Raw genomic sequence first — 25,005 nt, 5'->3', positions numbered from 1 at the left:
CCAAAAGTGTGGTTAGGCACTGGAATATGCTGCCCAGGGAGGCTGTTGGGTCACTGTCCCTGGAGGTGTTAAAGAAACATTTAGATATTGTACAGAGGAACATGGTTTAGTTGGGAAATACTGGTGGTAGGTGGCCAGTTGGACTGGATGATCTTGAAGGTCTTCTATGATTCTCTTAATAATGAAAAATACCCATCACATATAAAGAGGTTACAGTGCTTTATCTGAAAAACTGCTCATGTCTTTATGATAACTATAAAAACTTTAAAAAGGTAAATGAAAAAGTCACACATGAAAAGTGCCGCAGAATATCTCTACCTAAGCTGACATTACAGAAACAAAAAGTAAATCATAAGTGGTGAATATCTGCACTGAACTGCAGGCAGAACTTGGTTTATTAGAAGCTTTTGAGATTGAAACTGCAAGTATGGCAATAACTGTAGTTGATATAACAAATTAACCATGACTTTGTCCCTTTTGTTTGAGCAGACTATTTTGCTCAAATGAGTAATATACTGCATCTTCTGTCTTTCTTCCAATTCACAGCATTGACTAAGATAAAAAAAAAAAAAGAAAAAAAGAAAAAAAATTGAGGTAAGTAACAACAACAACAAAATCATAATAATACAATGCCAAGCTGAAAGAAGTTGTTCCAAACACAGAATTTCTCAAGAAACAAGTTAAAAGTAAACAAAATCTGGTATTTGAAATCTTCCTTAAAAATAGCACTATCAGATTTTAATACTGTTGCAACTTAGACGCAAGAACACAGTAAAAGGAGAGACTGAACAGAAGCAAAGTAAGAAATGAAGAACATTGAGGTAAGCTGTAGAAAATCCAGTCTTGCCCCTGAAAGTCTTATCCAAAAAGGCTGTGAATAAGGAGGCGTGAATCTATATCTGAAATATTTTTTTTGTTACTCTGATTAATACAGCCCCCCATTCCTCACCCTCCAGCCTCCCGTCCCAAAAAGTAAAAAATAAAAATCACACAGGAGGAATGGGTTGGGAGTTCTGCCTGTACATCTAAAACTGCTGCTGTAATGGCAGATAGTTCAGAAAATTTACAACTACAACTTTGTAGAAAGAGATTGAGAAGTAAAGAAAAGATAACTCAGAGATAGTGAGTTACATTTAAAAAAGAGTTATTTAGGAGATGCCTGTGGAAATAGATATGTCAAGAAAGAAAAGGTGAAGAGTACACTTGGGAAACACCTTTTGAAGTCATACCAATAATTGTTAGTTTCTGCCTTATCTCTCCATTTAGAATAGTTAATGAAAAAAAAACAGGCCATAACTGTTAAACTTTTTCCCCAGAAATAAATAGCATTCACTGATATTTCTTTACAATAAGGGAGATATGCTGGAATTCAACTATGAGGCTCCTGCAAGAATTAGTCAGTGACTATTCACATATATATATATACCTACTCCATAACCTAGTATCAAGTATTTAGATGGCCCCATGCACATTACGGTATCACTGCAGGACACCTACATTTATGTTTTCTGAATTCTAAAATTCTAAATGTTTACGAGTAATAAAGCACACTTTTAATGCATGTAAATGTCTGTGACAAAAAAAGGTGTAATTGGAACTTCACAAGCAGTGAAGTTCCAATGGATGTGTTCTGTGTTTTTTTTTTTGTTGTTGTTGTTGTTTGTTTGTTTTTTAAACTGGTTTCCCAGTGGAACAATAACTACACATTAACACTACCATCCATCTGACCCTTAGCTGTCACCTTGAACTGAATAACTGATATTAATCAAACTTGATAGCAATGGTAGCTAAATTCCTACAGGTAAATGAGTAAGTGTGACATGACCACCTTCACCACAAGACCCTGAAAGTGACTTAATGAAGCACTCCACAGTAGTCAGATGTTTCTTAGATCAAAAGTGTGACGCAGTCTTGCTTGTGTATGTAGTCTGCCATCTGTTGAGTCAGATGTTGAACCGATGAAGATATCTAACTAAATCAGAAAATTTCACAAGTGATGTGTACATTTTTTTTATGTCACATACACAATTAGTTAGTATAGACTTTCTTAAATATTGGTGAGAATGTCTAGAACATTCCGCAGATTTCTAGCAAATTATATTAACATCTTATCTTGTGTGATTAAGTATTTTTCAGTAAGTTGAACTTTAGAATGCTTCCAAGTAGTCTACTCAGTCTGGGTCAGAGTGCATTTGTATCCATCCATCCATAGGTCTAATGAAAGAGGAAGAATCCTGAATAGATATTGAAATCAATAACTACAGTCTTAAGAAATGCAGATATACTGACATTACAAAGAAAATGCTGCTGAGTCTGAACCAAAAAACAGTGACATTAATGACTTGAAATGTTACTGTGAATAGTCGGGAGTTCTAGATCTGTGACCTAGTAAAAAAAAATAAAAACAAAGAAGATTATGTACAATGTGAAGTGAGGAATAAACACTCTGAACAAGCATCTCAAAGTAATGAAAATTATGAATAGATTACTCAAACTCTTTTATCTACTCACTCACTGTTTGGAAGGAATTAAAGTCCCTTTATTCTGAATGCTGACAGTCTTACTCATTCTTGTGAGGTTTATTAAGAAATTCATCTTTTGTTCCAAAATTCTGATGCAGGGAAGGCTCTCATACAAAAAGGGGGCATGTAAAAATGTCAAAGGAAAAGCTTTCTACATTACTTACTCCCTCATAATCTGTGAATCTAAGACTTTAATAAAGAAAATAGCAGTTTCAGTTTTCTTGTAGTTTTAGTTTTTTATTTAATTAGGGGATTCCTGAGAATAGGATTTCTCTACATATAAAGCAACTTTCTTCAACTAGAAAACTGGCAAAATAGGGTATATCTGACACAAGAATGCTGTCTGACAACACACACTGTTACTAAATCAGTTCATCCCAGGCCATAATCTCTGAAGACCAGACTGTTTAGCAATTTCAGTAATAGAAACTTGGAGAACAGCCGTTCAGACAGATTGGCTGGTACTAAACTCACTTCACTGTGGGTACGTGCAATTATACCTTACCACTCTAAATGAAAGAAGTTTAAAATGTTCTGACAACAGATGCAACAAATGAAGTAAGGGAAGTTAAATTTGAGCCAACTTTATCAGTACTCTGAACAGACTCATGGGATATAAAAAGACAGCTTTCAAAAAGACAATAATAAGTGAAAGCAATTTCTGCACTATTGGCTCTCTAATCTTAAGTGACCAAAAAAACTAAAAAAGTTTTTAGGAGTGGTGTCCAGGATCAGAAATACTGTAGTTTCTATCTGATTTAGAATACATAAGCAACATAAATTGTGTTTAGAAGTAATTGAATTCAAAAAGTTGATGGCACAAACATGGCACCACATTGACAGCACATAAAAAGGGCATGGTCATAAAAAAGAAGAAAAAAAAACTATAGAAAAAACCCTAAAAAACAAATGGTTACAGAAACGTTACATTCTTAAAATATTTCATTGCTCTTTTAAACAAACAAACAACCTACATACATTAACTTATGATAATTGTGATACATTGAGAATGTGAAGCTTGACTTCTATATAAAAGATGTAAAAGTTTGGATTTTATGTTTCAGATTGAATTGTCAGTGGCCAGAAATCAATCTTTAAAATAATTTTTATAACAAGCATGTTCTCAGTGTGCTTTTTTTCTATGACAAAGATGTAGATGAAAACAGAAAATTCCAGAGTGCAGTTTTCATCTGTGTGCATTCATTCATCCTCCTTTGCTACAAAATGAAGTACACAATAATCTGTAATTTAAAAGAAAAGTCATGGTATAAATCAAGGATATTCTATAAATATACATACAAAAAAGCTTTGAGTTTTTCTTTTTTTTTTTCTTTTTCCTATTTTTTTTTCTGTGCATAATAATTTTATATATATATACATATTAGGTGTTAGAACAATAAGGTAAGCAGAATCAAGGAGAGCTATCAGAATTCAATCAATCAGCATTTGTGGCATTAAATTAGTATATAAAATAAGAAATCATTTTAAAATTTAATCATAAACACCTGAGTTTCCAAGATGTGAATGAATTTTCTTTCTTTGAGGTTAATGCCTTTTTTAAGGTTTACCATGTTTTCTTACCCTTTAAAGAAACAATTTTACTGTATTGTTCTCATCTTCACAGTTAAAAGAGAAAAAAAATCACTACATCATTTGTGTGCTTAATTGTAACCACAATTACTGCAGACTAACTCTGAAGTTTTAATTGTTAAAGCAGAATGTCACTAAAAAATCCCCAATTTTACTTGGCTTGTGTTTTTCTTTCATCACTACTGACATCAACTACCTAACTAATTAAGGAAGAAATTCCAGCACAGTAGTATTTGTATTAACAAACAAGCAAAGATAAATAATTTTCTTTCTCTCTTAAGTTGTATAATTTCTTAACCATTCAGACGCAAAATTTTTTCAAAGTAATCGGACAAAGTCACAAGAAAGTCAGATTCAGCAGTATATGAAAAGTATAAAAGATGCACAAAAAGTATAAAGAGAAGTATTAAAAGAAATGAGCTCTGTTTTTTTCATTGTTTGTTTGTTTTTTTTTTAATACGTAAAATAAACTAATTTTGGAAGGGTAGGTTGGTTTTCAAGCTTCCAGTAAGTTTCCAAGTTTTGTGTGAAACCACGAAAAGGATCAGAGTTTACTAAAACACATCTTTCTCATGGACAACTGACATAAATGGAAGGGTTCAAACAAGTAATTTCTATTTCTTCCTTATGTCATTGAAAAAATGAAACTCCTTTCTAGACAGGAAAATTTAAAAGAAGATGCATGATGTAAGGGAAACAGTTCGAAAAAGAAAATTAAGTTTTAATTGAAGTGCTACAATAAAAATATAATTTCAAAGAAAAGTAGACTTTTGTCATGGTTTTATAATTTTTGGTTATCGGTTTTCCACATCCTAACATCATGCAGTGTACTGGGAGTTCAAGAGCAAATGCTCTAGTTCCGGGTACTCGTCCGAAAGAGAAGAACTACGTTCCCCAGAATACTGTTCAAGTACTGTTATCATTCTTGCTCAGGGGAACAGATATAAGGCCTGTAGGTCACCTGACCTGGGTCGTCTTCTTGTCTCGTCGTGCTCGCTTTTGGATCGTCTCGCTGCTGCTCCCAACTGCATGCAAGGCTTCAGTATTAGTGTAAGGCCTTTAGCTCTCAGACAATTCTTCTCTCAATTATTTTGATTTTATTAACAATTATATTGAATTATATTGTATTATAGTGTTACTGTGCATTCCAATACTATATTTAGTAAATTAGTTTGTTTTTCCTCAGATCGTTGCCACTGCTTTTTTATTTTTATTTTTATTTTTTGAAAGTGGGAGGGCCCTGTTTCCTTTCTCTGGAGGCACAGATTTTGAAAAAAAAAAATCCCTCCGCCCCACACGTCACGGAACTGGGCCGGACCAGCCTGTAAATTGTCGACAACTTTCTAAAGCAGTATTATTTTAATTTTCAAGAATTTAAGAATACACACTAAGGATTAACAGGAGACATTTTGATAGATGGTCTTTACCTCACACATGATTATCACTACTGAATTAGCTTGTCAGGGTCGTAATTAGTTCCTAGCCATACACTGTTAAATATCAGAAATAACTGTAGTGAGAACTTTACAGCCTAAATTTATTTAGATTATTTTTCAGTAAGTTGTATTGGTCTATTTCCAGAGCTAATCATTTCAACAAGCATATACTGTAAGATTGGTAATTTTTCAAGAAATTGTGGTTACATAGGAAAGAATTGTTAAAAATAATAAAATTCACTGCCATATCCCCCTTATTAATTAAAAATCAAAAACAAATCATAAAACTATACAGCTTTAATAAAACAAAATATTTCATATATATGAAGTACAAATTTTACTTCCCCTATTGAAAATACCAACTACACTGTCATAGAATTCAATTAAATTGATTTGAAATAATATGCTTTCTATCAAAGTACATTGTTAAATATATCACCTTGATGTATATCATGCTCTTAAAACATTTTTTCTAATTATTTTTGCTTTCTTTTTCCCCCACAGAAATTAAACGTAGATGGAATAGCCTACACTTTGACAGACTTTCATAACAACCTTTGACTTCCATCTTCTCTCTTCTTTGAAAAAGGATATCCCTCCCTGCTCCCATCCAGCTGAACCGGTACACCTCTGAGGTAATAAAGATAACTGTTAGAAGTTGAGAATTTAGACACTATAGGAAGCTTGTGCAAGCACTGAGAATTTCGATACAGTTATCCCAGTAAATTCCATAAGTCTTCTTCTCATCACATTTTAAAATCACACCTGTTTATTATCCTTCTATTACTCCATTTTCAATATTCAGTCCTCATTTTTCTGACTTAAAAAAAAATAAAACAATAATCCTGGAAAACCTGAGCTTTCTTTTTAATAGGGTTTCAATACTAGGTTTGTGATAAAACACCCACAATTAGGATCTTGAGGTCTGTAGCTGCTAAGATGTCTGGAAGCTAAGACTTATGTATATTCAGATTGTTTGGTATTGTATGGAGGAAAAATATTCAAATCACTTATAGAAATTTTTTTGTTTGTTGTCATATTTAATTTAAACTAATTTAAACTAATTTGTAAAGGCTGTGATTTACTTGAATCAAATACGGGCATTATCAGGGTGACGGCCCCCACCCCCGCCCTTATTTAAAAAAAAATACTTCTTAAATATAATTGCACTTATTCAGAGAGCACTTGTTTAAAAAAAAAAAAAAAAAACCTTTCTATTTTTTTTTTCTAAATACCAAAATACTAATCTGAGCTCTCCATAGTATTTGGTCTATTATTTATAGACCTAAATATGAAAATGTTGCTAAATATGTGAGGTAAATTTTGTAATGACTTACTATCTTTGACAGTATTTGAATTTTAAGCTTTTGTCCTGGTGGATGAAAAGCTGGATGTGAGAGTGTACACCCTAGAAGACCAACAGTATCCTAGGCCACGTCAAAAGACAGTTGGGCAAGAAGGGCAAGGAAGGTGATTATCCCATCTGCTCTGCCCTTGTTAGGGCCAGCTAGAATATTGTGTCCAGGCCTAGGAACCCCAGCACAAGAAAGATATGAAGATTTGAACAGGGTCCAGAAGAGGGCCACAAAGATGATAGGTTGGAGCACCTCTCCTATGAGGAAAGGTTGAGGTAGTTGGGCTTGTTTTGCTTGGAGAAGAGAGAGGTTATTACAGCCTTCATGTACTTGAGGGAAACATAAACACAAAGGAGAACGGTTTTTTATCTGAGCAGATTATGATAGAACAAGGGCCTTTAGACTAAAAAAGGGGAGATTTAAGTTAGATTTTAGGAAGAAATTCCTTACACAGAGCATGGTGAGACACCAGAATAGGTTGCCCAGAGAAGCTGTGGATGCCCCATTCCTGGAGGTGTTCAAGGCCAGGTTGGATGGGGCCACGGACAATCCGATCTGGTGCCTGGTTCAGTGGTCAGCAGCACTGACTGCAGCAGGGGAGTTAGAACTTGATGATCTCTAAAGTCCTTTCCAACCCAAGCCATTCTATGATTATACACTTTATGTAAGCTTACATTATACAAACAAATTATATAAATGATAATTATAAATAGATAGATTATGATGCAGAACCAATAACGTAGAACAGCAAATTTCCAGTGAAAACTATTGAAGTTCTGTACTTACACATACAACACTGTCCTGGTATCACCAACTTTCCCAGCATCTCCAACAGTGAGGGTATCATATCCTCTTTCCAGTTCAAACTCTTCAAAAGCAAGCTTTATGACCTGTTTCAATGAAATTTCATATATTTCAAAACATAGCCAGGTTATCTGAACTGTTCTAATCTTAAAAGAAGTAATTTGACTACCATCGGTAAAGCCAGAAGCACTCATTTCTACTGTTTTCAGTTAGTCTGATCTGATTTGACAATGACAATGACTAAGTGAAGAAACTTCTTTTTTTTTTCCTCATATCAAGAGGAAAGTCCTTGCCATAAACTTTTAAGATCATCAAACAGTAAGGATGCTAGGCACCTTGAAAAGCAAACTTTATTTAATTTTAGTAGTTCAACAAGAAATACATAATTCAGGAAGTAGATGAAGTTAAAACCTCTTAATATACTTTTCTTCAGATGAATCGTATAATGACAAGATTGCACTATCAATTCATGAGAAGAGAGACTGGTGCACAAAAATGCATAATCAGAATTTTTTATATATATATATATATATATATAAGATACTAAAACTAAATTTTGATTTCACTGAACATCTACTCATGAATTGCCCAGAGAATAAAAATGTATTCCTCAGAATAATTAGAAAAAAAATATTTGGAATTCACGTAAGCTGTAAACTTTTAAGTCTAAACTGAAATGGATTTAGTTTTGTACAAAAGACGACTTGCGTGAAATCCACTTTTTAGAGTCCAATATTGGTGACTTGGAGTTGTACGGTTTGTGTGTATGTATATATACATAGTGTACTTTTTTGCAAGGTTTCCACAAAAACCTCAATATCATTGTGCAGAGAGTCATGATGATTTTCTACAAAGTTATTCACTTTTATCTTTACACTAAATTTGGCAGATACTTCTGGACATTCACATAATTTGCACAATTATTTTGTTTTGTAGCTATCCACAATATTTGACTCAGATTCAAACAGTTTTGCATCGGCTGTACTATGTTGATATTTCAGCAGCAGCAGTATGAAAAGCCAGCTGATACCCTCCAACCAGTTTATCTCTGTGATCTGCATGGCGGAATTCACCTAGCTCTATAAAAAGCAAGTGTCCAAGCTAAGACAGACTTCCTCAATCTAAAAAAAAAAGAAAGCCAACACATCTCATTTACCTGTGCTGGAACAGTTATAGGACATCAATTATCAACTTCAGAAATAACTTACACTGCCAAAGTAGACAAGTCTTGCACTGCACTACATTGCTTTAGTTCTTAATGCAAAGAAAAACCTATCTGTTTATAACAAAATGATCTTAGAGAATACATCACCTCTTTCTACAAATTCACACTACGCTTTTCATACCTTGCTTTGTAAATACTGTTCTTTGTATGTTTATGTTTTCAAAAGCATGCTAAAATTGATTCCAGGACAAAAAACCTTTTGTGTTTTGAAATAGAGATTTCATGGGTGTGCTTAAAAAGTAAACATACAATAGAGGAAAGTTTAAAGAATATCTCTGTCATTATTTTGCCAGTAGATCAGAATTTTCATTTCACGATCAAACACAGGTTCTTTACCAAAAAAACCCCAAACTGGTAGGCCTGTCAGATTTTGAAATAAAGTGTATTTCACTATCTACAACATACTTCAATAGTCAGAAGAATTTCAGGCAATATGCTGTAGACTAAATCAGAAGCAGATGAAAATGTGTATCTTCTAATATTCCTAGATTATAACAAGTATTAATTAATTACTAAATCACAACCAATAAAGAGAAAGAAAGGCAAAGAGAATACACAAAAGAATAAAATCAGATGTGTTTTGTTTCTTTGTTTTCCTGGCAATAAAAATAGCTATGCATATAAGACTATTTCTGTTAATGCTATTTTTACTTTATGTAGAATTAAAAAAACTGACAAAATATTCCACTAGAAAATGTGGTAACGTAGTACTTAAATATGCTTAAGTTGGTTAGACTTGAGTTCTTTTATAGTACATTTTACAAACAAATGTGAATGTTCAGCTTTAGTAATAAGATTAGTTGCAATCAAGTAATTGAATATAAACCATAAATTAAATATATAAAGATCTGGCTAAAAGTAAAGAAAGTATCACACGAGAAGTTACTTTATGGGAAACACATTGTTTGTAAAGACATGTTTAGGGCGATTGAAAAAATATCTTGTTACTCAATTTCACTTTTCTGGTGTTATTCTATGCTAGCACAACAGAACACGCTGGAAACATTCAAGTGGTTAACAGTTAAAAGATCTGCATTAAATTCCTTTGATCTAATCCATAAAACCTAAATTTCAGCATATACATATTAAGCACCTGGGCTAATGTCTCCTTCTGTAGCTGGTAGAAAGAAAATGGTGGTACAATATTTCATGTGGTGTGTCTTAAGATGGAACAAAATGCCATTTAGAATTGCCCTTTCCATAGACTATATGGGGAGTTTGGATGACCATGGCAGACTACTGCTTACACAGATATATTTAGATAAAATCTAGACAAAACTCTGAATCCTGAGAGGGATATTTCAGATCTTTCTTAGATGTGGGGTGGGTTGTCTTTGACAAATAATGAAAGACATTTTTGTGTAGATATGGACATGAATACAGCACAATCTTAAAATGATTGAATCAATATAAAAAAAGGAAAATAGATCTATAATAGTGATAAAAAGCAACAAAGAAAGGTCTTAAAAGGAATTAATCAATATAAACAAGAAAAATATACCTATACTATTGATAAAAATAAGTATAAAATAACATTGATATATATTGAAAAAAGGGCAGATTTAAGATACTTCCTCCAAGTTCATTGCTGTTTTCTAGTTTTTGACATATATACATATATATATTAATCTAGTCATCATTAAATATGCTTCTCTGAAATGATTTAAATGATGAAAATAATCCATTTTCATTAGAAAAATTGGAAACACAAAAATTACTTTCAAACCTATTATGTTTGTTTCTGGATGAACAATTATAACTATTTCAGAAGAATTATCTGGTTTGTTTTCTGAAATGTACAAGACATAATTCCCATATAAACAATTCAGCATGATTATTTATGATTAGATAAATAGACTGTGAAACAAATAATGCGTAAAAAAGATGAGACACCTAAGGAGGTGTCTGATAGAAGCTCTGCAAGTGAATTTCCTGTCATAATTACTTGTTCTTATAAGCATTAGCTGTCCTAAGAAATTTCAGTAAGGACATTCTTCCTAGAAGAATCAGTAGGGAACAACACAAGGTGACATTTCTAAAATGCCTAGATCTATGTGGTCTTTTCACTGCTGATAAGACATTTCATTATCTTTTAAGTACGTTAGAAATTAATGTGAGCACTATAGTAAAGACAAACTCAAAAGTGGAAGCAAAAAGTTTTCTTTCAAGATGCAATCGGACAATAGAGCTATATGTAATGTACTAGTAAAGATGGCATCTTATTAAAAAAAATCAATTAAAAAATGAGGCCTTCTTGATGGAGCTTCTCTTAAAGACAGAAAATGAAGTGACAATTAGTTGCCTCAGTAAAGCTACAGTAAAACATGTGGACAAGAGAACTGAGGATCCCTATTTCAAAGTTTTAAAATTGTAAATAGAAGATATGAAGCTTTTTACAACTTTTACAAGTTACTCCATTTTCTTGATGTATTAATTAAAATATAATAGTATATAACAGACATTTTGCTTGTCCTACCTGCTGCTATGTGAAATTTGAAATTTCTGAATCTTCTTAAAATTTCAAGAACCATATGCTTCAAACACATTTAAATGGTTCTGAATATCTATTTTACTTTAAGAGCAGCATAATACAGAAGCAATGTGAAAGGATGATACAAGCATTAAAGAGTACATACCTGGATCCAGTACCCCATAAAATTTTCAAAAAATATTCTATTTCCCTAGCTGCACCAATCTGACATGAAGTCTTAAGAATTAGAGATCACTGACTAGAAATAGCAATAAAACTAGGTATTTCTTAAGCATGAATTCGATCAGTGATTACCTCATTAGAATTATAGAGATCTCCTTTTCACCATCTAAATAACTAAATAAACTAAAAACAAAAAAAAAAAACAAGCAAACAAACAAACAAACCAAGAATGCCGATATCAAATCGGTGAGACTGTAAGATAAGCAGTATATTGAGGTACAAAGCATAAATGAAGAAAAATATTTGGTAGAAATATGATCACAATTCTGAGACCATGGCAACAATAAACATCAAAAAGTTTATAAATAGGAACATTTTTTTCAAAAATAATGGAGTTGTTTAAACACAGCTGTAATGACATTTTCAGTATATATATATGTATTTTAAGAAAGAAATAGCATTATTTTGTCTCTTCTCAGGAGCATATGACTGCAGAATATCTTTTAAATAATGGGAATTTATTATAAATATAGTTAACCGGAATTTCTTTTAGAAAAAAATGTAACCAGGTATCAGTTACTTCAGTCACCAATCAAAATAATTAAGAACTTTTGCAACATAAAACATTTTAAAAATGCTTAAACTGCAACATTACTAAATAACATATAAGGTACTTTCCAACATTTCAGGTATTCACAGTTGAGATCTTGCTAAGCCATTTAACAGATTCCCTACAGCCATCAGGCTACTCACCACAAAATATCTGCTCTACTTACTGCCCAATATGTCAGCAACTGAAGTGGAATCCTAACCATCAAATGCATCTGCACACAACACAGTGGTGTCTTAATTAGAACTGGATTCCGATCCCTTATAAGCATTGCTCTCCTTAGCACAATCCACTAAACAGTGTAAAACTGATACACTTGTTCCCACATTACATGTTGTCCATAGTTGCCTTTCTACTGCTTTTCCATCTCTACTACACACATTAGAAGATAAACGCCCATGAAGGTTTTCTTGGTGTTTCATTTGTTTTAATTACTGACCCTGTAATCTAAAGGAATTATTTTATTACTAAGAAATCATAACACTGTTTGCTCAGAAGACGCCATCATGCTTTGCAAAGGAGGGTATTCCTTATTACTCGAATTAAAGTACAAATACAGAGCCAATAAAATAAACTGCCAAAGATAATTGAATATATTGAGAAATAATAGGACTTAGATTCCAAATCCAGATCTCTGTTCATTAGGCAACACTATCTTCCTTGAAATGGCACAGAGCTGGTCAGAACAGCCAAATTTGTTTCTGGTGAGGCTCAGTTTGCTTGCTTCTTTATTCACTTAAGCTCTGTTCTGATAAGATCCCATATAATAAGTGATAGCCTTGTAGTTTCCAAAATGTACTTGGGAATCAATCAGAAGGAAAGACTGTCAACACACAAAAATGAACCCAAGATTGAGGAGGAAGAAGCCTTTATCATGAACTCTCAATCAAGAGATCAGGGTGCCAATAAGACCTAACAATCTTCCCATTCCGAGTCTTAGGGAAAATTGCAACTGTCAACACTAGGTTCCAGGGAAATACTGAGAGAATGAGTGTAACACTAAAATATAGTGGTAGAGACTAGAAAACATTAGTGGTTTTCCTTGTGCATGAAGTGTATTATTAAAGAAACTATTCTGATCTAAGTATATTATTCACCATGGGAATACATTTTTCAATAAAGAAGCACTCTTTAATATTCTTAAAATTCCCCTCTGTAACATGCTTCGCTGTTATCTCAACTGGATCAAAAGCAATACTGCGTGTTAGATAAAAAATATCTAGATAGCTAGAAATCTAGAAGAGGCAACCGTAAAATCATAGGATTTGTTTTCCATAATTTTCATTGTTCTATTTGCATGTCTTCCTGGTATATGTAAGACTATATATTGATGTGATAGTCTTGAAATCTATCCTGCTGAACACAAACATCTGAAAAACATGGCCAAGTGGAGAAGCCTACACACTCTGTTTCTAGTAGTTCAAAGTTTGATAGGGTACTGTGGCCAGCACTCTGTTCTCTTACTCTTCATGCATCCTAAGGAGAAGAAAAAATAAAAAAAGCCTCTCATACTCTTTTGATGAAAGGAACTTAAGCATTCCCAACCATGACAGAGCTCATGTCTTAGCAAAAGTGAGAACAGACCAACCAAACCAGACTTAATTATCAAAGTCCAAAAGATATGAAACTTTTCAGAGGTACTCTGATCTCTGTTTTCAGCTCCTAGCTACCTGACTGTGAGAACTTCCACTCTGATATGAGAACCTGTTCCTTTGTATTTTGCTCATGAAAGAGAATACATGGGTCCACATTACAGTATATCATTGCATTCGTCTATTTCCATTAGCCATGAGATTATTATTTCACTTTGGTATAGAATAATAATAAAGGGGCCACATTAAACAAAGTCAGTATGTCAGTACAAACAAAAAGGGAAATAAATACTTCCAATTAACAAGTTATTGATATATTGTTGAACCATAATAACTGATTTCTTAGCCTTCTGCATTTGGGAAGTAAACATTTAGTTCAAGTGCTCTTCAGAGTGGTAATCCAGCCAAATTACATTTTTAATAGTACCTCTTCACTTAGATGAGTTGGACAGATATATTATTTTAAATGCCATACAAAACATAACAATACAATCTGTTTAGTAATTACTGTTGATGTGCTTCAAAGTGCTGATTTCAACCCCTAATTAAATCAATAATAAACATCACTTACTAAACCATCACTTGTACATAATATGCACTCGGAATAAGATCCTGACAGTGCCTTGATTTTCACTTTTACTAAATTAAGATCCTGATATTTTTTTCAGTAAACACAATTCTGGTCTTAGTTTTGCTCTAAAAATGGCAATGAGCTTTTTTCTGCCTATAAAATCTTATCTCTTATTTACAGTGTTAAAAAAAAAAAAATCTGTGCCATATAGGGTGTTTCTCTTAAGACTTTGAAACACTAAAAAAACTTCTAATAAAAATACTTAATCATGTATTTGCATTAACCTATATTTAACATTATTTTTGTGTGGATGATCACAGAAAACAAAGTATGTTCTCCCAAAAGCTATAAAAGTGAAAGTGATGACAGCATATGCATTTTGAGCCTTGTTCAGCAATGCTTCATATGCATAGCTTCAAATATCCACACAAAATCTAATTATGTATTTAATGTTTCTGTTAATAAATTACTACCTATTACCTCAGCTTTAAAATCTAATCTCACACACATGAATATATGTTCTTAAGTACTATGCCTATGATGAAAATTTCTATGGTCACCCAGTGATAGTTAATATATTTATCTTGTGCCATTCTCTAAAATCCACGTTAGGAGAAAGTGGTAAACATGATTGAGTTTAAGGATTACAGGCTTCATTCTTACTTTATGTATATTGACTTCACATCTTTGCACCTATACGTACTGAGTAGAGCTATTCTTGGCCTGTACTGACAAAAAGTTATATCAGAATCAGAAAATAAAATTGCTAATCATTTGTCTAAAAAACATATGGTGATCTGCATAAATATGCAGATAACAGTACAATGTAAGAACACACTGGGGCACATGTCATTTGGATCTAATTCAAATTACATACAGGTAAACAGAACAGCCTCTGTCTGTTCTCTTAGGCATCATCTGTAATGAATATACAATGGGCAGAATCTATAAAAACTCCACTAAAATGTAAAAATAATAGTAGAAAAGGGGTAGCTGCAGTTTTTCCTTGACAGTACTCTGTGACTTACCTATAAATCATAGCTTATACGGTACAAAAAAAATTACTCTGGGAAAACTATTTAAATAAATTTTATTAAACAAAAAATCAGAAACAAACAAACAAACAAAAAACCCCAAACAAAACATTAGAGATAAACACTTTTATACAGGTTCAAATAAGTTACGTTATTTACAAAGACAACGTGCACTTTATGATTATTTCATTGTAATTTTTAAAATCACTTCAAAATTTGAGAATATGGGCTAGAAACATTAAATGCAGTGTATTTAGACAGTCTTCAGACAACCTGGGCCAAGGAACAAGTGATTTTACAAGATCGATGATTGTGTTAATTTGACCTACTTGTCAATGAAACATCTGCAAAAACCTGGTATGGTGATTAACAGTGGTGACTACTTGCAATTTTATAGTTTTTATAACTTTATAACTATAGCTTTACAGTTTTTACAATGAAGAACTGTAAAATCATCTGCAAATAACAATACCTGTAATACCGCAGTACCATTTTTATAGTAAAATATCCTGTTATCTCCTCATATAAAACAGATTTCATTCTTACATCTGATGTGACCACCCATCAAATGGTCTTAGTTTCTTAAATTTATGCCTCATTTAGTCATTAAACTGCTTTTCCTCTCTCATGTATCTTAACAAATACATACTTGAGTGTACCTGTTAAGAAGTTAAATTTAAAATGGATATAAATGTTCTTATTTTTTAATATTACACAGTGTACACATAGACAAGACAGTAGCGCACACACACAGGAACATGACCTATTGAATTTCTGAGAATAAAAGAAATTTTAATAAGAAAACAGCTGCTAGCTACACCACATCTAACAATAACAGCTAGCAAATTTTGCTTTTCTGATGAGTTTGTAACAAAATTCCTAAGCAAATATTATCTACTGCTGTCTATCAGGAAAAGTGACTTATCGTAATAGACTTTCACACATGTTTTCCTTGATGTTGCAAATACAAATCAACTAAATTTCTACCATATTCAACACAAAATCTGAAGTTGCATATAACTTTCTGTATTACTCTTTGGATTTATTTTGTATACTTCCTTCACACTTAGTGAAAGGCTTATCATTGTCTTCCCTTTTGGTCCTAAGAAAGGAAACTATTTTATCCCTTTGTATACTGAATTTATCTATTAAAAAGCTTCCAGTATTAAAAAAGTGTATGTGACATATCACAAATTACTGTTTTAAAATACCACCATTTCAAATAGGAATTTTGGCAATCTGTATTATGAGATCTTGAGAGTTCTCTCCCTTCTTACTGTACCTCCTACCTGTGCACTGTTTATGAAACTAAATTACTAGTACTATCAAGCATAATCACCTGTTAGCAAATGGATCAGATGAGAAGACATTAGCTAAGAGATTTAAATTATCAAAACATCATGGTTTTATTTTTACATTTTAAGTCTAGCTGGAGCATTTGCCATTCCTTGTTTCAGTCACAATGCCAATCAGCTGTGAAGAGGACCAGTTCTACACAGAATAAGCTATTTAATAACTGATTATCTAACTCTTTAATATTCAGAAAAAAAAAAGACTGATAACGAAATCTGCTATTCTAACACATATGCAAGTATTTTTGAAAAATCAGATCCATCAGATTTCATATCCATTTTTTATTAATATTCTAAACCATTATTGCTCCCTACAGAGCTCCCCAAATTTCCTGTTTTTTATGTCAGCTTCCTTGAAAAGAGTTATATTTCTAAAATGCAAAGCTGATGTTAAATATTTTGAATTTAATGTCATGCTGCACATATAAATGGAGACTATATTCTATAATTACGCACACAAATCAGTTAAAGTTCAAGCTTTCTTTAGAATTTCCAGTCTGTAGCATTGAAGTGCTTCAAACAATAGGCAGACAACTAAAAAATTAGGCCAGCATCAAAAAATACTTGCAGTCTTGACAACAAATATCATGACAGAGAGGAGACAATGAAAGTCACTGCATAATCGTCATGGCCACAGTCCAGGGCAATACTAAAAACATGCTTAATGTTGCTTAATAATCAGAGAAATTATGCCTTTCTTAAATTCATACTGTAAGGAAGTTTACATCACATGAGTCACATTTCAACTGGAGCAAAAGGATTCACGGAAGGCAGAAAGTACAAATTATATAAAGATAAATAAATAGCCTGTTGAGAATTAAGTTGTATACCAAGCAATCTGTAACAAACAGATCTATTTCTTTTTTTCTAGAATAATTCTACCTCCTTTCCCTTTCCTTTGCAGGAACTTCAATAACAATCCTGAGGAAAAACTCAGCTGAAAAATACATTTGGATTATTTGTCTCAAGTATCTCTATTAGCTGCTAACCTCTTATTTTGTTTTTTCTCCTTCCTTATAATCCACATCCATATTCAAGCTACAGGTAGCTCCATGAAACTCTTCTATAACAAATAGCTGGTGACGGGTTTCAGATACATTCACGCAAAGAATAGCTACAAGATCATACCACTAAGCATCTGCTTTAGAAGCTTCTATAATTTTGCATTGTTTTATGAATCTGTGGATGTCAGACAGCTGCCAGAATTATAGTCATCTGGAACACAGTGGCTTGCCAAGGTCACAGTAGCTCTGGCAGTGAGCTGACAATCTACAGCAGAAGTGCACAAGAAACTCACAGCAAGTCTCTGTTGCTAGTGCTTAGAGTAAGTCTTAGTGTAAGAATGACTGTTCCTCTAAGATCTTATATTACTGGATCTCAAAAAATAGGATCACTTTTGAAGCACTGAATTCTGTGAAAATAAAATAATTCACTTCACATCAAGTGTGAAGAAGGGAGATCCTCAAGAGGTTTGTTGAAACCCCCTGGCAACAATTCAAAAATATAGTGTAGGAAGGATTTCATGCAGTCTGACAGATAGGTAAAAGAACCAGAAACAAACTACACCAATAATAGCTGAGGATCCAGGACAATTACACTCTTTAGAAGGGCTGTTAATATAATCCCTTAATATGAAGGTTCTTCCTCTCCTACAACAACTGTTCATATACATTCCATGAATTAATTGAATCTTACCAGTGTACATAAATATTAGAATGGTATGAGCAAAGAAGATGAATGAGGCTCTTTTCTGCAGTTCACAGTGCCAGTGGGTGAGCAAAAGAGACAGTGAGCACAAACTGGAATACAGGATGCTCTGTCTGAGCACACTTCTTTACAAGCCACACTTCCGTGCGGTGCAGGCGACAGAGCATTGCCACAGGCTGCCCAGAGGCTGTGGAGTCTCCTCCTGGGAGATCTTCAAAAGCCGCCTGGACATCCCTGCTTGAGAGGGGTTAGGCCAGACAGATCCAGATATCTCTGCCAACTTCAATCAGTTTGTGATTCTGTGACTCAGGCACTGAGAAGAAAATCGAAAAGCATTCTCTGATATCTTGTGCATTATGTAGTGCAGCCAAAGGAAGCATAACTTGCATGCTGAAGAAATTTAAGAAGACTGAGAGAAGATGCTTCTAAATTCTCTGAAGTCTTTCAAAGCATCATGAATATTTAAGTGAATCCTGAACAGACAGACTAAGCTTTATGGTTGTGATTACATGGACATAAATCAGAATTGAAACTAGTAAACTAAACTAGTCATTAAAACAGGTTTGAATCTGTTCAAGGAAGAAAAGCTGTCACTGATCAAAAAATACAGGATCTTCTTATTATGACTTAGAATGGAGTGACAATTGACTTCTGCATGTCCAGATGTGAGGCATCACCTAAAAACAGTCACCATAAAAATTTCTGCTTTTGTGATGTCCAAGAAGCATTTTCCAGAAGTGAGTGCCTATGTTAACCCAATTAGACTTTTAAAAAAGAACTCAAAAATACTGATCATATAGTGGGGTGAAGCAATAAATTATTTGCATCACAAATAAAGTAGCTCCAGCACAGACATCTTACGCTATTTCTCTTTAATATGTTAGCCAGTCTGATTCTGAATGGAAAGAAAGGCGGTCAGAGAGCAAGAGCAAGAGGTCTACAGAGCAACTGCAACTGTCAAATTGAAGTTTCAAATACAATCTAGGAAAATAATTATTTGTAAATCTGGTATTCAGTGCTGGCTAAAGTAAAAGCTATTACTATAGAACAGAATTAGCTGATAGTGACAGTATAACTGGAAGAATGAAATGACCAGTAGAGTGAGTCTGCTAACAGAGATCTTCAAAGCAGTAAAGACAAAGGTCTACTGTGAAAAGGATCTTGTAGCACATACTAACTGGAAGTTGACATTTGATGAATTAAATGATGCACAAGACAAAAAGTAATGAACTGTGAACTGATAAATAAGGGTAACAATTTGGTGTTATGAAAAACAAAGTCACAAAAATGTAATTTTAGTACAGTCAAAAAGTGAACTAAACATTAAGAATAAAATAGAACAAAGAACATAATTTTGTTAGTGCATAAACTTTCATTTAGAATGTATAAAGTATTCAAGAAAAAATAAATGAAATTCTAATAAGCCTGTGACATATGAAAAATGTTTAAAAGCATGGAAAAAAACAGTTCATTTTGAAATTGAATTACAACTGAGTTGCAAATGATCTGTGCTTCAGATTTGATTTTATTTCTGCTTATAGATGAATGTAATATCTTAGAATTACAATAGACTCAGAAGTTCTATATTTAAACCTTCTTTGCTTCTTAAATTAACCAGAAACCATTACCTCCATCTCCAGGTACAGCACTCAAGGTTGCTTGTTAAAATCACAGAATAATACAGGTTTGAAGGGATCCTGCTAGACTGCTAGTTGATCTTGTCATTCAAAGCAGGATCAGCAATGGAGTATTGTGTCTGGGTCTGGACTCCACAGTACAGAAGAGACATGGAAGTATGGGAGAAAGTACAGTGAAGGGCAGTAAAGATTGTTAAGACCTATAGTCTACTTGTATCTAGATGGGATATACATCATTAACCTCTAAGCCTTATGATTCAGGCAGATTATACTGCTGTGTGTTTGTTGGTTTTGTTTTTGTTTTTTTACCCATCCAGTTTCTACTCATATAAATCATCATATCATAACTTGATCAACAGAATGCTGTGGGAGATAGTGCCAAAAACCTTATTTAAATCAAACTAGAAGACATCCTTTCCTCTCCTTTAAGTGAGAAATCTCTTCTTATGATAGAGCATAGTGAGATTAGTCAATGATGTTTTATCTTTGGTAATTTAATGCTTGCTATTCTCAATCAACCTCTTTCACATATGATTAGAAATTACTTGCTTCAATATTTTCCCTCAAATCAAAATGAAGACTATAGTTTCATGGATTGTTTTTTTAATCCCCTTCTCACAATGAGATGTGAAGTATGAGACTGAGTATAACAAGGTAGCATGGCTGTGTTGTGACCAATACAATGTTGTTGGACTAAAATGATCCATTTGCTTTAGTGAGAACATCTGTCCTCTCAAGTATTTCAGCAGCTTGGCCAATAAATATGCACAGGTAAGTGACAGGTTTCAGGAAATGTAGAAGTACCTATTAAGGCTGAAAATTGGCAGATGATGAGATCTGTAGGGATTTTTTTGTTATAGCTACAAATGACCAAGAAATTGAACACAAAGCAATTCCTGTATTCTGCCCTGCAAAGTATCTACAAGCTCTCTTAAGATATCTTGTATGATGAACAGAAAATGTGACAACCTAAGGCATTAATATGAACATGAAAGCTCTGGCTTTCTGTTTGAATCTAAAGGATGGAGATTGCTTTATAAGTAAATAATGGACCCAGACAAGTTAAAATGAGGCCAAACTAAAAACGATAATAATGAAAAATAATAGAATATGTGTATGACTTCAACAAAGCAATAATGAGTCAAACAAAATATAGTCTTTTTATCTTTTTAAAATTGGAACAAACAAAAAATAAACTATAAACACATACAGATCACTGGTAAGAGTGAATCACTGTGGCCCTTGTTGAAAAGATGATAGTAGAAAGTAAAAGGACAGAAATAGATGAAGTTGTTAATGTCACACTATATTTGCTTTGGTTCCTCCTACTGCTACTGTTGTTTGGTTTCTACTACTGTTTGCTTTAACAACCTTCTGTCTAAAGGAAGGACTATTAATTGTCAACAGCATGCATAATGTCTTCCTATTGTGTAATTTTTTTATTTTTATTTTTTTGCCAGTTGGAAAGAAACATGAGCTGTCAGTAAGACTGCGTGAAACTTTAAATAACGTGTATAAGCTTGACATTGAGTAAAAGCTCAGTATTTGCTTTCATACTATAAAAAAGTTTTTTTTTTTAATTGGGGCTTAGTAAAGGAGATCAGTTTTGCTTATTGCTATTAATCATTTTAAACAGAAAAACACAAAGTTCTTTTGCAATACAAAACTAGATAACACTAACAACTAAATACATTTAAGACTATCCTAATGCTATTCATTCTAAACATGCATCTCAATGTCATTTCTGAACAACTGTACTCTTTTTATCACTATCAGTGTCTATTTCATAGTCATTTTTATCAGCTAAATAAAAAAAAAAATGCTTACACTACATCCATAGATATACTGAGCCTCCATAAAAAGGTTATAGCTATGTTTAAAGAGTTTGATATTTTCTAATGACCTCAATAACGGCTTTAATAGCAAATTAATTCCTTTAGGATTGCGCACAGTATTTAGTATGAAAAATATATTTGAATCTGATGATGATCTGGTAACTACACTAAAGGCTATTTCTGTCATTTTGATACTAATGTTCAGGATTCTTCACTTAAACTAAACAGTTTTCAAAGGAAAATACATTACAACAATATATATCACAGAGAAAAGCTTGTGAAATAATAGTATAAAACTTCTAATTTTCCCAGAATATTTAGTATGATCTAGAAGATCACAGTGAAAGCAAATATCTTTTTTGCTATTACTACTAATTGTCCATTGCTATAAAACACTGTTCAGAAGAGCTAATACCAAAACATTTGTTGCTGAATTTTCTCTGTCTAAATATTTCTCTACAGAGTAGAGATTTTCTCTTTTTATTAAAAATGTTTTTCATTCTGTGATTGCAAAAATAATCTAAGATATGAAGCAAGGGCAAACATGAATATTTAGAAAGTCACAGAAAAAACAGCTTATGGTGATGAGTTCTGCCCACTATATCTCAGAGACCCCTGGACTGTGACATGAGCATTTTCATGTAGCACCAAAAATGTTGAACCTTTGATAGAGAATTTAATGTTCTGAATGTCAGTAACACTCCCTATCTTTTTTGTTTCAGATTCACTGTAATTGATTCAGTATATGTGCACACTGCTCTATAACTGTCAACAGGAGAATTCAGTGAATTACAAAGGATATATAGATTGATCAGTTTTCTGTCAGACCACGCACATGGAGGCACTAAAATGCAGTGTACAACCATTCCCAGTTGCAGAAAGCGGAAACTTCAGATTTCAGAGTTTCAGAACGTAGAAGATACATTTTAGAAAAAAAAAATATAGGTTCCCTGACTTCTAAACAATGCAAAGTTAAGTAGGGAAAAGAAAAGACCCATATAATCCCACATTTTTAGCTTCTTAAGTCCACAGAGCTCTAAAAAGAATAACGTAAAACACAGCAAGAAAGAAACAAACATAACATCACTGACCTACTTGTTGGAAGACATTATTAGATATTTACTACTGCAAATTTAACCTAAGTGTCTTATTTAAGAATAAAAAGGGAAAATATTTCTTGAAGGTGAACAAAATTAATTATGCATCAATCTGACACATAGCTGTTCATGATAAAGCAATATGCTGGAACAATGTTACAGGGGACAAAAAAATGCGAGTCTTGCGAGATGAAGACAATATTTACATTGTATGTCTAAATATTAGTCATGTCCATTAAAGCTGTCATATTGTTCTCAAAAAGAATCTGTATTTATTGTATCTGTCTTTTGGAAGATCATTTAAACATTTCTATCATGTCTTTTTTGAGGCAAAAAAAAAGATTCTGAATAAATTCTTGATTTTAAAAAGTCATTTCTTAAGTGCTTGAATAAGCAGCACATTGAAGTACAAATTCAAAAGGAAAACCAACCTCTTGTGAGATATTTACCAGGTAAGCATCACAATTCCTCTAGAATGTCACATTTTTATTAATAAGTACTTTAAAATTGTATAAAATCTGCTTTAGTTACAACATCACAAAAATAAAGTTGACAATTCTTATGTCTGTAAGAACAGAAATGAGTGGCTAGTAACAGAGAAATCTGTGAAATACACATAATAACACGTTAAATATTCTACATATTGAAGTCACTTGACTAGTCAGAGATTCATTTAGATTCCAAGACAACTTCTACAGAAGTCATCTAGTCCAACCCCTGACTCACAACTCCAGTTAGATTATAAATTTTAACTTAATTCAAATGGTTATGCAAAATTACTAAAAATCTAGTGCTTTAATAAAGATATCAGCTCCCTCATAATTTTTCCATACTACTATAAATCCAATTCATACACTGGATTTTGATTGACCTTATTAAAAGAACATGAATTGAAAATCATTTTGCTGAAAACGGTCTGTTACAAACAGTTATAATTACAAAGAAAAAAAGCTTATATGGTCACAGAACTTTATAAGAGAATTCTTCAGTGAGTACCTTTGAAACTGCTATCAAGAGACACTTAGCATACTAAAAAGGACTTTTAAAGTGCCCTAAAGAAGGAAGAGAACATACAAAAATGACTAAAATGTATTTCTGAATATCTGTACACTGTTGAAACTCAAAGCATTCCAGAGCAGAAATCAGATACACCTACAGTATCTGAATTGCAATACTTTTATTTCATTTTTTTGGGGGGTGGGGGGGAGGGAAGTAATCAGAACACTGTTTCAGAAATCAGTAATGAAAATGGCATTCAGTAGAAATCCAAATCCACGCATTGTCTAAAGATATAGAATAAGTGAGATAAACACAATTTTCTGAAGCAGCAGCTGGAGGCCAGGAAGGATTGCTTAACACATCTTAAATTTTACAAGACGTCTGTGGGTGAAGTACATGAAATGAGCTCTAGAACACCCAAATTTAGATGTTTACCTGTTTCTATTCAAAGATGCTTTATATACCTAATGTCACACTACAGTAAATACAGCTCAATCTGACTGGCAGTAAGGAGTTTGTTTCAGGCTGAACTGAACTGCCGTGCAGCCTCCCCTGGTTATAACTGAAGCTTAATTCAGATAGTTCAGTAAGCTTCCCCAGAATTAAACATCTAGTGCTGAGATGACTTATGGACATACATTCATGGTCTGGCAGACAGAACAGGATCTATAGGAAATCTATGCCTTTCTAGATCCACAACTGGAGGCAAAACAAAAGTTTGAGAATCTCAAAAGACCTCAAGATTACCAATAGGAAACAGTCCATAGAGTACAATTACATGTGCGCAGGCAGTCTATCAATCATCTTGAAATGAGTCACATATGGACAGTTCATTTTTTAAAAGTCACAACCAGGAGAATGCATTTTTATTCTATACAGTGGATCTCAAGCACAAAAATTTATCTCATGTCTTGATTTGTACTTCTGTGGAATGAAGAAGTGGAAGTTAATGTGTTCTGTAGAGTGTCATCTTGGAAACACAGTCC

At 33.0% G+C, this 25,005-nt stretch overlaps 1 protein-coding gene across 2 annotated transcripts in view; it reads right to left on the bottom strand.

Annotated features, from left to right (window-relative positions):
- The window catches only part of CSMD1 (CUB and Sushi multiple domains 1), a 1,033,500-nt gene that overhangs the window by 265,437 nt on the left and 743,058 nt on the right, over window positions 1-25,005 (bottom strand). For both annotated transcript variants that reach the window (XM_015284920.4, XM_015284921.4), the window contains exon 11: window positions 7,690-7,793. In XM_015284920.4, the coding sequence (XP_015140406.2) occupies window positions 7,690-7,793 (104 nt within the window). The remainder of the gene's footprint in view (window positions 1-7,689; window positions 7,794-25,005) is intronic.

This window comes from Gallus gallus, chromosome 3 (genome assembly GCF_016699485.2).
Source record: "Gallus gallus isolate bGalGal1 chromosome 3, bGalGal1.mat.broiler.GRCg7b, whole genome shotgun sequence".
In the NCBI taxonomy this organism is placed as follows: Eukaryota; Metazoa; Chordata; class Aves; order Galliformes; family Phasianidae; genus Gallus; species Gallus gallus.
The sequence above is the reverse complement of the archived record's forward strand: the minus strand, read 5'-3'. Positions and strand labels throughout refer to the sequence as shown.